Source organism: Ruditapes philippinarum, unplaced genomic scaffold (genome assembly GCF_026571515.1).
Source record: "Ruditapes philippinarum isolate M1 unplaced genomic scaffold, ASM2657151v2 ctg2299_1_1_1_1, whole genome shotgun sequence".
In the NCBI taxonomy this organism is placed as follows: Eukaryota; Metazoa; Mollusca; class Bivalvia; order Venerida; family Veneridae; genus Ruditapes; species Ruditapes philippinarum.
In genome coordinates this window covers 193478-208767 of record NW_026861485.1, presented here as the reverse complement: position 1 = coordinate 208767, position 15290 = coordinate 193478, and the positions used below count along the sequence as shown (strand labels likewise).

The window sequence follows — 15290 nt, the reverse complement described above, 5'->3', positions numbered from 1 at the left end:
TCTCTTAAGAACGCCCTAAACAACAAAAACTGAATAGTTTCAGGCTCGGTTTGATTGATTGTTAATGACTGGTAGCAAAGGCTTATCACTTTCGTTGCAAGCAGGGCAAGTGTAATAAAGGTAAGCTTTCACTGTTAAGATGACTTCTTTTTGATCAGATTGAATCTGATTTTTATCACGCATAAGTGACAATAAAATAATTTTGTTTGTTGACAATATATGTGTAAGGACTGCGACAAAAATATGGAGTTTATATGGATTTTAGACATGTAAATGAAAACGAAATTTAATTTATTAGTATGATTCGTGTTAGAACATAACATGCTTCAAAGTTTATAGGCTATATTTCAAATTATTATCGAAATAAAGATGAGTTATTTACGTCAAGAAAACATCTCGCTTAATACATGAACAATGTGTAGGTTTACACATACATTGTATTTCTTTTTCTGTTAGAAAATCCGATAGCAAAGAAGCAATGGCACTTTTGTTTTTAGATAAAGTTGAATACAGAAAAATTCAATTTATGTCGTTAATTGAGGGTTTTTCATTATGCAGCATTGTCATTGTCAATTTTAGCTCAAATTCCAAGTTGTATACTAATCAACTGCAAATCATCTAATATATAAACTATCCTGTTTTGGGGTTTTTGACTTGGGGTGGGTGTCTGGGTGAGGGACGAGAGAGACATACATATAATAGTTTTTGTTCACAAATCCTGGTATTAAAACTGAAAAATAACAATAGAATCGACAGGACTTAGTGCAGTAAGTTCTTTTATTTCCATAGAAAAATATAATACATGTTTCAGAAATGTTTAAAGAAAAGAGACAAATGGCACCCCTAAAAACGTCCAGCACGACAAAAATTGAAAATGTTGCAGACTCGGTTTGATTTAGCCTGTTCATAGACGTCATTGTAAATCTTAACAAGTTTAGACAAGAAAATGGTCATGAGAGAAAGAATTCACATCGATGCAATTATATCTCATAGCAAACTCATTTCTCTGTTTCTCACATTCTCATAAAACTTAATCTAAAAATCCAATTCACATTATAGATTTATAAGGTTTGTGTTGTTCAAACTGTTATATTTCTGCAGCGATTTCAATGGTTACTGATAACCACCAATTACAGATTTACATATCATAGGTCTCTAAAATAAGACCGAATCGATAATAAGACCACTTCTACAGGGGCCCCAAAATGGTCTTAATAGCGAGACTAAACTGTTTACCAATGTTAATAGTTCTATACAAAGAAGTATCTTGTTCATATCGAATGAAAAAATCGGTTAAAATGTTATGATTATTTGTAAGATATGAAAGTGTAATTGAAGTTTGATTTGTACAGAAATTTATTTGAATAGACTGAATGTGACTTGCTCTTATATAATTAAAGCTCATGTTGGAAACTGTATGATATGTCCTTTCTTTGTTAACATGTCTTTAACTCACAATTATTTCTATAAGAGAAAAAAACACAATACAATAAACAAATATTATGACAAATACGTAAATGATAGAAAGAGAAGAAGAAAAATCATTATCGTTGTTCCTTTTTTTTCAAATGTTCTTTGTTTCCTTTACACCTTGGCTACCAGGAAGGAAAGAAGAAGCAAGAAAGCACTGAATGTAACAGAAGAGGAACCGTTGTCGCAGACGTCTTTAACTGTAGCAGATACTGTTGTCGTCCCAGTGTTAGGCGAAGCAGCATTGTCTATAGCTGTAACTTCAAGGTCAAATGTCGCTTCTGTATTTTTGTCTAAGGTAATTCCTGCTGCAACTTGTATAAGTCCTGATGTAGTATCAATTTTAAAAGCAGACCCAGTGTTGCCACCTAGACACAATGGAATAGAAAAGAAAATTATATATTACGATGTTACATTTCGTATGCCATGTAAAGATATGAATGCAAATTTGTCTACTGAAATATATTTCAGCTCTTGATTTCATTTCACGATTACTTCACAAATAATGTTCTATTCTTGATATCTGTATTGAGCGACTACTCAACCGTTGTTTACAAAACTTAGCTAAAATCTAACCCGGAATAGTTTACGTTCTTTACTTTATACTAATGTATTGGGAGGTGAGAAAATTGAGAAGGCAAGAAAAAGACAAGGAACAGAGATTAAGTTTTCACCTGCAGACATTTCAGACAATAGCAAAACTAAAATAGGTAATCAAGTTTTAAATTTCTTTTATAAAATTGAATAAATGTTAACGTATTTATTTTTCTCGATATACATTATTGTCCGCGAATAAAGCGAAATTTAGATACTTGCGAATAAAAATGATAAACGGTACCTACAATTAGAAGAGGGTATTTCTTTTAAGCGGTCTGTTTGATTTCATCCTATGTAAGGAATATGTAACCTGTAACTTTCATAGGGAAACAAAACTTGATGTTTGTAAAGTGATCATACGTGTAGGAGAAACATTTTAATAGTCACCAAAACAGTTGGCGACTAATATATTAGCACCTACTGTCGGATGTCATGACATAATATTCCGCCTAAACTATTAGGAAAATTTCTAAGCTAATAAAGGAACATCACCAGATGAAGAAATGACAATTCATCTAAATGTGAAAAAAGCTAGTTTGTAAAAATCCTCTACATGGTTGAAAATAATATTCGTTACTTACCAGAAATTGAATATGTCACTGTGTTGGCACTATTTACAGGCGTGGCTGTAACTGTTGTTAATATTGCATCTAATTAAAAAAAAGAGAATAACCTATCATTATGTCTGAACACCAGCATTTTTTAAGAAAAGATATTAACTTGTTAATTTATTGTTTAAGAACGACCAAGAAATGAACAAAAAGAGATGAAAATATACACTGCTTACAAAAGCTTTTAGAAATTGAACGAAAAAAAAGCTTTTTCAACTAGATTAAACAATTATTTATTCTGATTCATGTGATCAAATAACAAATTTTTAATCAAATATATGTTTACTGAAAGTTTTTTGTCAATAATGCAACATTTGAAGAACAAAATAATACCCTCTTGTGAACCGTCAAGTATACATGGAGCATATGTGGTTGAGAATACTGGAGTGTCAGCTACGTCTGTAACAGTAACTGCGATAGTTGCAGTTCCAACATCTGCATTATCATCTACAGCTCTAGAAAAAATGAAATGTCAGAAAAATGTTAAGAAAACAGCTATGCTGCTATGATTATCAAATGAATGATTGTTGGTTGATTTAGTATATGTATTCATAATATCAAATTTCATGGAATTTCACAACCCAACTCAATCAGTTTAGATGAGGGACTGGAGTTTCTTTAGAATTGCTTATTTTAAAGACAATTGGCAAAGGTTTAAGTATAGAAAAATTATACTATATACCGATTCTTGAAATTTAAAAATCACTGTAAGAAAAGTCAGCTAAAAAAGGTACACAACTAAGGTATTGGTTATCTTGATTATGAATTATCTGCACTTGAAAAGAATGAAGGAATTTCAAATTTCAAAATTAAGGACAGATAACTCAAAACCAGCTGATCGCTTCTCTTTTCCGCTTAAAAATATGCTGTCACACTTTAAGATCTTATATGGAATGCTTTTCAATCGTTTCACTTTTAGATATTTTGAAGAAAAAACATATTGTAGAAATTAGCGCAAAAAGATTACGAACTTGACTTCTAAAGTGTAAGATTTCTCTGTTTCAAAGTCCAGCGCAGCTGTTATTGTTAGCTCACCAGTCGTAGATAAAGCAAATGGAGTAACAGGTGTTACTAGAGAGTATGCAACGGGTACAGACACCGAGGTTGCTACATATGTTTCAATCTTTGCATTAGTTGTCTGATCTTCTTGAATGGAGAGCGTTCCTGATCCATCAGCCCCGGTTATTGATGGCACGGTCCAACCAGTAATAACTGCATCTGTTTGAGAAGTTGTTATATGTGTTTTAATGATATCCCGTTTCTGGGATATTTCATAGTTTTTGTTTTTGTTTGTTTTTTGTTTTACTTGTAAACATACATGTATATTCAAGAGCTTTTTGAATGTATTAAGGTGTTTGTAAAAGCATGTTTCTAAACATAAAATAAAAGTTAACTTATTTCCGATTATGTGATGTTCTTTAATAGTTTGCTCAAGAGAAGTATTTGAAATTATTTTACAATAGAAAAAATAATCTTATCGTTAGGATGACACATTCTTTTGAATACAAATGGAAATTAAACGCAAATGTTGACAAAGTTTAAATCAACAAAATCTTTAATAATTGATCTAACTATTCCTTTTCGCTTAACTTAAATGTTTCGTATACTAAGCTAAACAAGTTCACAGTATGTGCTTTAATATAAACTGTTCTCATTTTACTTTAAAATTTGATTTTCAGATAAACTAGTTGAATTAAAGATTTAAACCAATTGAAAGATGTCACAAAGTAATGATTAAATGAATGTTAAAACAATAACCTTTTTGATAGTGCTATTAAACTAATAAATCTGAATAGTAGCAAGACCTGTTTTTACATTATACTAACAAGGATAATACCTATGTTACTATATTTAATGACAAAAACTTTGGAATTGCAAGGTCATGATGGCAAGATCTAGGGCATTATCTAATTTGGTCGTCTTGCTTCTCGGCATTATTTTTCAATAATGCGCGCGTTAATGAGCGCAAGTGCAAAATGACGTAATCAACTCTCAGTGACTTTCAAAATGATTCATGGACAACTTAATTTCTAGGCCAGGCAAAGAAAAAGCTTAACAATTTGTGTATTGGGCAGGCTAGAATTAACACAAGTTATAATCTAATCTACATTTGAAATAAAAGAATACTCAGACCCTTAGTTCTTAGTAAAATATTCATTAAGATTCTTCTGAGTCATAGTATGTTATATTATGTAATGATTCTATAATAACCTGTTGTAGCCGAAAACCAACTTTACAACAAATGAAACAACTGTACATAAAGCAAACTCACATTTTAACTTCTCTTGAATTTTCATTATAATAAAATATTTTTTAATCTTTTTAAACAAAATTATTTGTGCGACAAATGCTGTTTACGTTGATTTTGATTTGTGATATTGCAACAGAAAGTTTGTTTAGAAAATTTAATATAATCATTATTAAAGTAATTGATTTTCTCTTTTACAGTTTACTAAATAATTATATCATTATCCATCTGTGATGTTTTAAAAAAAAAAAAAATTTATATAAATTCATTTTCAATACAAAAAAGGCAATAAGAGAACAGAAAATTTTATTGCTTGCAACAGGCAGTAATTGAATATATGTCATTTATACATAAAAAGATACTGATTTCAAATTAAACTTAAATTTATTCGTAAAGTTATTTACCTCCATTCTTCAAAGCACTGAGAAATACCAAACTAATAATTGAAATCCAAGTCATTTTCATTTTGATTTTTTTCTTTAAAAAGACAAAATTATGCGCTGGTTTAACTATAATTGTGTCTTTGTCATAAAGAAAAAAAGTCTTGTAACTTAACCAAACTAACTCATCACGCTGAGCTTATATTCCAAAAGATAAGGTTCAATCAGCCAATAAAAATCAGGCAATCTCATGTTCAGATCTTAAAACAAATAAATGGGTGTGTTTTAAATAATAGATAATACAGCTGTTGATACAATTATCTCAAATTTTAATGCTAAACGAACAACAAATCAGAATTATATTCTTTATCATTATGTTATAGAATCTTAAACAAATCAGTGTAAATATTCTTATATCAAGTAATTTGAAGACATTATTCTAATAAACTTGATATACTTCAATAATGTATGCAGAACAATATGGTTGTTTAAGGAACAATTAATGTATCAATGCCACCTATTGCAACTGCTACAGAAAGAAGAAAAAAGAACTCTTTTTTTTCAAAATTTTGTCTTTGATTTAAGGATTTGAACACGCTAGTAATTAATACACGCTCAATTTGTTAAAATGATCATAACAAGTACTGGAACATTTGACAGCATTTTAATGTACAAACTACAAACTAACTTTTCACATAAGATTGAGCTCAAAATAGTTTTGTGTTGCATTTATCCCATTACATTTGAAAGTCAGGTGCCCGTTCGTGCCTATAATAATGCAGGGAGGTGCGTCCACCAGTAAAGTTAGAAAGTCGCCATATGATATCCACCGTAATGGTGAGACATGAAATTTAACCACAGAATTATTTAAAAGCCTACTGACTAATCAACTTTTTCACATAAAATCGAACGGCAAAAGATGTTTGCATTGTGTTAAACTGAACATAATTGAACATCTGAAAGTTTGGTAACTTCCCAACCATTCACAAAAAGTGAAAATAAAAATATTTTTGTATTTTCTTAAAAGTAATAAAATTTCTGCCATCAACACCAAAAATGCAGGTCAATTGAAGTAATGTCCGTATCAAAGAAAATATCAAAAACATTGCGAAGTTAAGGATCGAAATCATGTGTTTTAAGAGAAAGTATCGGCTTTAATGTTTTTGGCTAGGTTCAACGTCGCACCACCACAGTATAGGTTAAACAATGAATTTCGAGCTTTACTGGTGGTGGAAGACCTTAGGCACGAACGGGCACCTGAGTAGAACCACGGATGAAAACGAATTTTGAAAAAACAATTCTAATATGCTTATAACGTTAAAAGTTTGGAGACTTTGTTAACATATTGTGGATTATGTCATGATGACGTTGCGAAATTTGATATGATAAATACAATGCAAGGTTATCTGTGAAAAAAGGGAGCGGGATGCAAAAAAAATGTATTGATACACTTTTTTTTAGAAAAAAAACCTAAATTTATTGCAAAATGAATAATCATAACATCGTATTATCGCTCAAAAGTAATTTCAACACACTGGTACCAATAGTACAAAAACAATAAATTATAAACGCAACCATACCCATAGTGCAAAACAAAAATATAAATCATATTTAAAAAAAACATCTTTCTTTTGCGTGCCAAAAAATTTTGGTTTGGATTATTTTAAACAGAAACATCACGATTAAAAAATAAAAATTTTAAAAAAAAACAAATACAGATCTTTAAATTTTCTAATTGGGAAGGGGGGGCAGCGTCCCAAAAAAACAATGTTTTATTATATTTTTTGGCTCGTTGCACCCTGCCCCCTAACTTAAAATTTTTCAAAGCTGCCATGTGGGCAATGGAAGGGGGTTGAAAATAGGGGACATACCCAAGCCCAAATTTTAAAGGGGTACTAAAAGAAAATTTTTCCAAAGGGTTTTAAAAAAGTTATTTGGAAAAAATTTAAAAAACATTTCTAACCCCTTTGTTAATTTTTTCCCCCCAAAGGGTTTGGGTTTTTTCCCCAATCGAAACCAAAATTCTTTTAAACTTTTAAAAAACCCCTTTTTTTTCTTTTTTGTTTATTTAAAAAGAAAGAAACCCAAATTTAAAAATTTTGCATTCACCAGTGTTATTTATTTTACTGTACAGTTCATAATAAGTTATCAAGAAAACAAGTTTTTTACCATTTTATCAATCTGCTTTCAAAGAAGAATGCCTACAGATTCATGCTAATTTTCATGAAAACTTGAAAAAATGAATAAAAAAGTAATGTATTGTCAAGTGAACAAAGAATGTACTTTACACATTGCAAATGGCACTTTCAATTCACGTAAATTACCAAATAAAGGTCAAAATATGCACACAAAAATCTAACTGCGTTAGTCATCGCAGTCACACAGTAGAAATATGGTAATTAATACTGCAAGATTACTCGTTCATTGCACTACGTGTAAATCACTACTTGAATGATGAATTTTTTCTCAAAATTAAATTTCTTGAAATGTTTTGGCTCACATGGAGTCATGTAGCTTGAATTTATGAATAAGAATAAGAATTCGTGAAATTAAAAAAAAATGATGGAAAAAAACAACAGTGTAATACAGCATTTAAGCATTTGTTTTGACCATATTATACAACATTGTTGAAGCAATGAGCATAAAGTTATTTCTTTTATTTATTTCTTTTGGCAAAATTGTATGGTGTCAATAAAAAATTGAAATAAATACTTCTACACAACACTCTTAATGGATATTTCGCACATCCAAGTGCAAATAATGAGTGCACTGGTAAAAATCAAAATAACTACATTTTCCCATAAATGTTAATTTTAATATTTTAATCAATAATTCATTTGCCCCACAAAATATCTATTAACATCGTTTACAAGTCATCGTTATTGTTTGATTGTTATGAAGAGGTGGACAGTCTTTTAGGTTGATTTTATCCTAAACATCTTTCACTAACAATTATTGGTCAATCGCCATTATTATATTACAAATGCAGCTACATTTAATACCGAAAGAAATAGCATAATGCCACTAAAACATAGTTTTGCATACTACGTTTAAATGTTTTGAATGCTAAAGGTGACTCCAAAACTGTTCTTAACCTCTGAATGTTCATTTCGCCTTGTTGTTTAATCTAACAACCTAATAAAAAAAACTTCAAGAAGCATGTTTAAATTAAAACTTAAGTTTGAGATTATTCACCCTAAACTATTTGGGTTTAAATATTTATGAAGAATGGGTTTCATTTGTGTTCTGTAATCTTATTTACTTATTTATTGCTATTTTAATCATAAATCATATTAATCAAAGGAGTGACCTTTATTTGTCTTGCTTTTAAAAAGGGTCAAAATGGATAAACAACAAAATGAATAATAAAGATTAAATGTTGTAAATACTGTCATATTTCTATTCCGTATATAAGTGGTATATGCTTTTAAAGATCCTGTAACACATTTATTTATGGTTTTATATCATAAATATGATGCTCAAGTTAAGATTTATCAATTTTGTAAGTATCAAAAAGCATTATTTATCAAGATATTACCGGATTTAACATTACATGTAAATAAAGGGAGGTAATAAAAATTTTATTTTCTCTTAACTTAAGACTAAGTCAAAGTTCAAAATAAGAAATGAATGCATTTATTTCAATGATTACATATAATTTGTACGAATATTTGCTGTACATATTTTACATATTCTTCGATGTTTGAAAATTGTTTTATAAGCATAATTATACACATATATTTTATATCATTTAAGAGTGGTTTACAACTTCAGTTACAACATATCTTTAATTAATTTTTCAAAGGTCCACATTTTTGCGAATGACACGAGTTTGATTTAGTCGTAGATAACCAACCAGTTTTAACTCAGACTTGTATCGGATACATTCTTCGTCCAGTGCTTCACTTGTTTCTTTTAATCCAGCTAAAACAAAACCAAGTGGTTTTTTTTTCAAGGAAATTGTCTAAACGTCTCATCCCACACTTTGTTGCATATAACTCTACACCGATAGCTCAGGTCTCATCACATAAACCTTTTGGTGTAACTTTATCTCACGATGCACGTTCGAAAACCAATATTCCTTTAGTACTTGATAAGGCCTTGAAAGACCTGTGCTACTCAGAAGTTTTAAATTTATCTTATCACTTATAAGTTTAGATCGCATGCATTATTCTTTTTTACGACCACTTTTTGAATATTCTGATGTAGTCTGGGATAATTTAACTGAAGAACTAAACTGAAGGATATGGAATCCGTTCAAAATAAAGCAGCTAGAATATTCACAGGCGCTAGGAAACGGTGTAACATTAACAAACTAATCAGTGACCTCAAATGGGAATCGTTAGAAAGAAAAAGAAGCAAACACAAATTAATCTTTTTGTATAAATGAAAAACCGTATCTCACCTTCTTATCTTTCAAAACTTATAACTCCTGCCCAACAAAGTACACATAACCTTAGACATATTGACGATTTAACTTTAATGGAGAATTGATACGTTTTTACATTTTGTAATTCAATAAGAATACGACGGATTATGATATGTGCGGAATAAGATTATTTTCAATAGATGATTGGAAGGTTGAGTTGTAATCTAACATATTTTGCAATAACATAGGGTTTCCTAATGTAGCGGTCAACGTTTTTTTCCTGTATCATTTAGCTTCGTAAAACGAGTCCCTTCCACACTGAAATGGTATTTATATATAAAAAACTGGTATATTTTATGAAGAAAGTTGCACTTATTTTTTTCTCTTGTACTTAAAGAAAGAAGAAGAAGTGGTGAGGTTATAAAATTAATTCCATTAAAGTAGCTTGTGTAAATCACTACACCCAAATATTACCTGCTTAATAATGTGAAGTGGCTTGACATACGATCAATTTAAACGTAATTGACAGTCCCCAAAATGTGAATCCAAGATAAAATTGTAAATCTGCCACTACAAAAGATATGTTATTCCAATTCAAAGATTATATATCACTGCCACTTGAACCACCTAAGTCCTTTTTCAAACGATGTAAACAAACAGTCGTGACTCTTTTTCACCGAATTGAAATATTATATTTGCTTCGGCTAGCCAAAACTCTTCAAAAGAAAGTTATTTGTTTTATTTTGTAATTTAATCGAATTTTCACATCATCAAACACATTGTTGGTGAAGGACACATCTTATGATTTTCTGTTTTTATTCAGCGTAATAGACTAAAAGCTATCTTAAAGCGGCATTAAGCTTTAATTTTTTGTTGGAAAAAATTCTATGACTGCGTTGTTACTAAGTGTTTCAGTAATTTTATCTTGGAAAAGTGCATCATATCACTGTTAAGCCATCTCCAACACATCGTTCCGAGAGCTATTTATAACGCGACAGTGACGTTCGTTTCTAAAAATAGAATACCGGGAAACGAATCGTCCGCTTTACTTATTTACATATAAAGAGCGGAAAGGTAGAATAGAGGTATCGAAGGGTTTCCTTATTGTTTATGTATTTTAATGACAGCAACTTTCATTTTCAAACTTAATTCTTTTGATTTGACAATTATTTGAAACGATTTGTCACAAATTAACATATTTAACAATTAGTAAAGCAAGCTTAAGGCCGCTTTAAAGCTAACACCTCACTCTCCTAAAACAAACTATCAGTTTAATATCGTGACTGTAATAAATCTCTGAGTATGATATTATTGCAATATACAGATATCACATCCTACTGATGGAAATACAAATAAATATTCACCCGAGACAAGCGATGTTAAACAGGCGTTAAAAGTGAAATTTGATATACCACAAGAAAGACATCTTTGTTCTATAGAAAATAAAGTACGTTACCGTTTGTAAGAATAGTGTTTGGCCTTTGAATCATGAAACTACATTTGTCGAAAGAGCACACAATTGAATTGTACTACAACACTACGTAATCAAGCACTGTTCTTTATATATCTGTGTCGAATGTTGTGAAATTATAGCAAAATGTATCCGAAAATAACAACCCCCTTAAGGACAATGAAAAGACAAAAGATCTCATATTGTGATTCAATCAAAGCATTTGAGACAATATGTAAAACACTAACTCTAGCAGTGTGCGTTCTGTGGAGTCAATAAGGATGAAGGAAAAATACTAGTATTGTGTAAGTTGTAATACATGTACATCATACAAAGAAAGTAAGAAAACATTCAAAATTGTGTAGCGACTGTTGACTTTTTATCCTGATAAATTTTCAAACTCTATCGGATTCTTTTTTGCTTGGCTTTACGGTGCACGAAAACAATTTATGTCATATGATGCCGAATCAAGAAATAAAATTTGGTGAACCTCAGGTAAGCAACACCAGGGGTCAAAAGCACCTCACCTGCTGCAGCTTAGAGATGCACATACTCCAGTAATTTGAACCAATTTAGTCGCCTCTTACGATCACGCAGAGATTAACGGTGGCTGCATTTCTGATGCGGCCTCAGTCAAGGTAACCTCTCAGTCAAAAGGGGACATTTTTAGAAGCATGTTAAAATAACATACGAAGTATATAGTGGTTACTCAATGCATTAAAGCGTGATCTAAAATTGCGTGCTAAAAATGCCAAGTCTGGGGATAATGTTATTCGTTCATCAAAAAGGATATTCCAAGTTGGCAATAGTACATGTATATGGTATTTTTAATAAGTCTTTTTATAATACTTCAATAAGACTTTTAAGTTGGGTTTTTACGTCGCTTTAACATTGTAAAGGTCGTGCTGTATTCGTGGAGGAAGACCCACTGAGCATTTTTTCAGGCACGAACGGGCATCTAAGTATACCACCGACGTTCTGTACGATACCTGGATAGCTTTCACACATAAAAAATGCAAAGTTCCTGGCCAGTTTTTAACACACAGCGGTTAGATCAAGCGTTTTGAATTGATTTCAATTTAACATAAATTGAATTATGTGAAATATAGATGAGGATTAAAAACTAAAATACTAAAAATACATTCTATTAATACCCTCAAAATTGAAATCATGTATCTTACCAGTTTCTATATCGTTAAATGCCGTTATATAATTTGATGGAGCATATTACATAACATACTAGTATTCTATTCTAATATCAGAGTTTTATAATAAAAAGAAAAGTTAAAGTGTAAATAAAGTCAACATAGCTGTTATATATAGGGTAGACAGCTCAATTTGATATTAAAATAGTTTCAGTTGAATTATTCCGCTTGTCTGGGCTGCAAAAATATCAGCAAAATGATACTGGTATTCTATTGAAATTTAAGTCGTTTAATAAATTATAAAGCTTTTTTGGAAAAGTTTTTGTCATTACCATGCATACTAAAGAACCTTCTGAAAAGGAAGTCAATTATAATCATAACATAAAAAACTTAAACATTTATTTCTGCTGAAATATTATATACATTCAGGAAAGCTAATAATACATGTATATTGAAATAGCATGGACTTTATAATACTGCACGTTTGTAACGTCGCATTTCGTTGGATTATCGTGACGTTTATATAACCTATGAACACGGCTGCAGACGATTTATGAAGTAATTTCCACATTGCAAATGGTACTTACAATCCACGTAAAGAATTAGCCTTACTGCGCAGGCAGAAGAAATATGTTGAAAACTACTGCAAAATCAGTAATGTGTCGCACAAAATAGAGAAAATATGAATCCCTTTAAGAAATTCCAAAACGGCAAAATTGAAAATGTTGCAGACTCGGTTTGATTGAGCCTACCGTCCACGTCCCCCACCCCATCCCCAGAACTGGCTTTAGCAGAATTAAACATTTAAACACGACATGGTAAATCTTGAATTTAGAAACATCCGCTGACGGTTATGGAGCATTCAATGTGACACAGTAGTACCATTCCATGAAATAGAGAACAACAGAATTCCTAAAGAAAGCCCAACACGGCAAAATTGTAAAATGTTGCAGGCTCGGTTTGATTGAGCCTGTTCATGGACGGTAGTGGAAAGTGTAAGATACCGTCCACGCCCCCTAGCACCGGCTTAAGCAGAATTCAACATTTAAACATAAAAAATGATGACATTTTGAATTTAGAAATATCCGCAGATGTGTTCATGCGTCTGTTTTCAAAATCGATGTGTGAGCCGAAGTCAAAGAATGCGTATGCCCTAAACGAGAAAACAATGGGCGGAACTAAATAAAATGGAATTTTGAAAGGGGATCAGAGGTTATGAAGCCTGCTTATCACAGAAAAGACGTCAAAAGACAAATTTAAAAGACAGGCAACATATCCTAAGGGTGATTGAACATTATTCAAGTAGGAATATTGGAACCACCCAAATCGAAAAAGCCAAATAGATGAAATTTTAAATACCACAAACACAACAATAATGTCGTGTTGAACGATCTTTAAGGATCGGACATATAACATCTCTCATTGAATGTATGGGACGACTTCGTACAGCCTCCACAAGGCACAAACAACGCTGGTGTGGCGATAAAATAGAGAGTAAGAATCCCTAAAGAAATTCCAAAACGGCATATTGAAAATGTTGCAGCCTCGGTTCCATTCCATGAAAAGCGGCGTTTGGGCGACTTTTTAAAGCCTCGGCAAACCATGTTAATCATTACTTGAGTCCTGAATCCTTTTACTTCTTGAAATAATAGTACAGTTTTCTTAAATTTGATTTTCTGGAAATTTTTGGCTTATCTTGGCATGAAGCTTCAAATGAATTTTTTGCTTGAATGTTGCTGAACCTCTTATGTTCAATTTAGAAAATATTTTTTATTACTTCTTATGTCCATTGTAAACTATTCACTTTCTGAAAAGTTGATTGTTATATTCCATTTCCAGCATCACCATGAAAATACCGAAAGTACCTTAGGCAATTGCATCTTTACGTCCCTTTCCGTCAAATTTCGGATAATATCCGAGGAGCTCCGATTGTATCGAAGGACCCCAAGGGAAACAAGCGTGGTACCGGGCTTTCTCTTTTCTGTGTTATCCTTTGATATTAGGATGTTATATCTGTCTATAAACATCGTCACCGAAATTCGATTCGAATTTGTCCCAAATGATGACTTCATGAGAAGCCTGCGTTGATTAATATTAACTTGTAATTTGAAAACAAAACAATAATATGTTTTGTTGCAGCAATATCGACATTTGCCATAATTCTGATGTTCTTTCTTGCTTATAAAATTGCATATTTTGAATTGACAGTATAGTGGAAAAATGGTTTATGAATTTTAAAGACGTACCAGGGTACAAAACACGCGAAAAATGTTTATTTGTTATTTGTTAACAGCTTTTGTTTCACAAAATGATGGGTTATCTTCTTTTAATTATTTTCCGTGTCAATATATGTTATTGTTCGGTTTAGTGACGAATAAATTAACTGACATACTTTATATACAATCTACGTCAATGCGTATAGTATACACTTACACACTTAGTTAAATGTAAACAAATATAATTCATTCATACACATTTCTGTTATTTACTACACTTACCTCAGTCAATTTACCTGTGGTGTGTTGATCTTGCCAATCGTTACGTCACCAGCTATACAATCGCATCTTTTCGGCCCTTTACGTCAAACTTCGTATAATTGATAATAGCCGAAATGCCCCGATTGCAATACTTAGTATTTCAATGTCATTATGCCAAATCACTTTCATTTCCCTCGGTTCGTGCACGTCGTGACGAGGCACAGGGCATCGGAAAATGATTAAAATTCACTGCAGCGTGATACGGCAAGATCGTATGCTTTCTACAGCTCGAGGTTACATTAAAGCTTGAAGTTATCTCCTATGCGGTATCCTTTGCTGGCAACAACAGCCCATATCAGGGCGGCTAACCTCCTTCATTATGCCCAATGACAGCTGTACAGTGAGGCTCATATTTCATTTATATTTGGCTTATACTCTGCATATTGCACGGAGGTAAATTATCACCATTTTGTGCTTCAAAATGTTTGGGGTTCGTACTCGACAGAGTAAGCTTCATTTTGTAGAGAAATAGAAGTCTGTTTA

The 15290-nt window shown here is 31.5% G+C and overlaps 1 protein-coding gene across 1 annotated transcript; it reads right to left on the bottom strand.

The window, feature by feature from the left end:
• Positions 1 to 1262: 1262 nt before the first annotated feature.
• On the bottom strand, positions 1263 to 5477 carry LOC132715787 (cadherin-7-like). The gene is made up of 5 exons (XM_060698855.1): positions 5331 to 5477; positions 3650 to 3896; positions 3012 to 3133; positions 2649 to 2717; positions 1263 to 1838 (listed from the first exon to the last, which is right to left on the bottom strand). The coding sequence occupies exons 1-5, from the start codon at positions 5389 to 5391 to the stop codon at positions 1585 to 1587; spliced, it is 753 nt and encodes a 250-aa protein (XP_060554838.1). The 5' UTR covers positions 5392 to 5477; the 3' UTR covers positions 1263 to 1584.
• Between the last annotated feature and the right edge of the window lie 9813 nt (positions 5478 to 15290).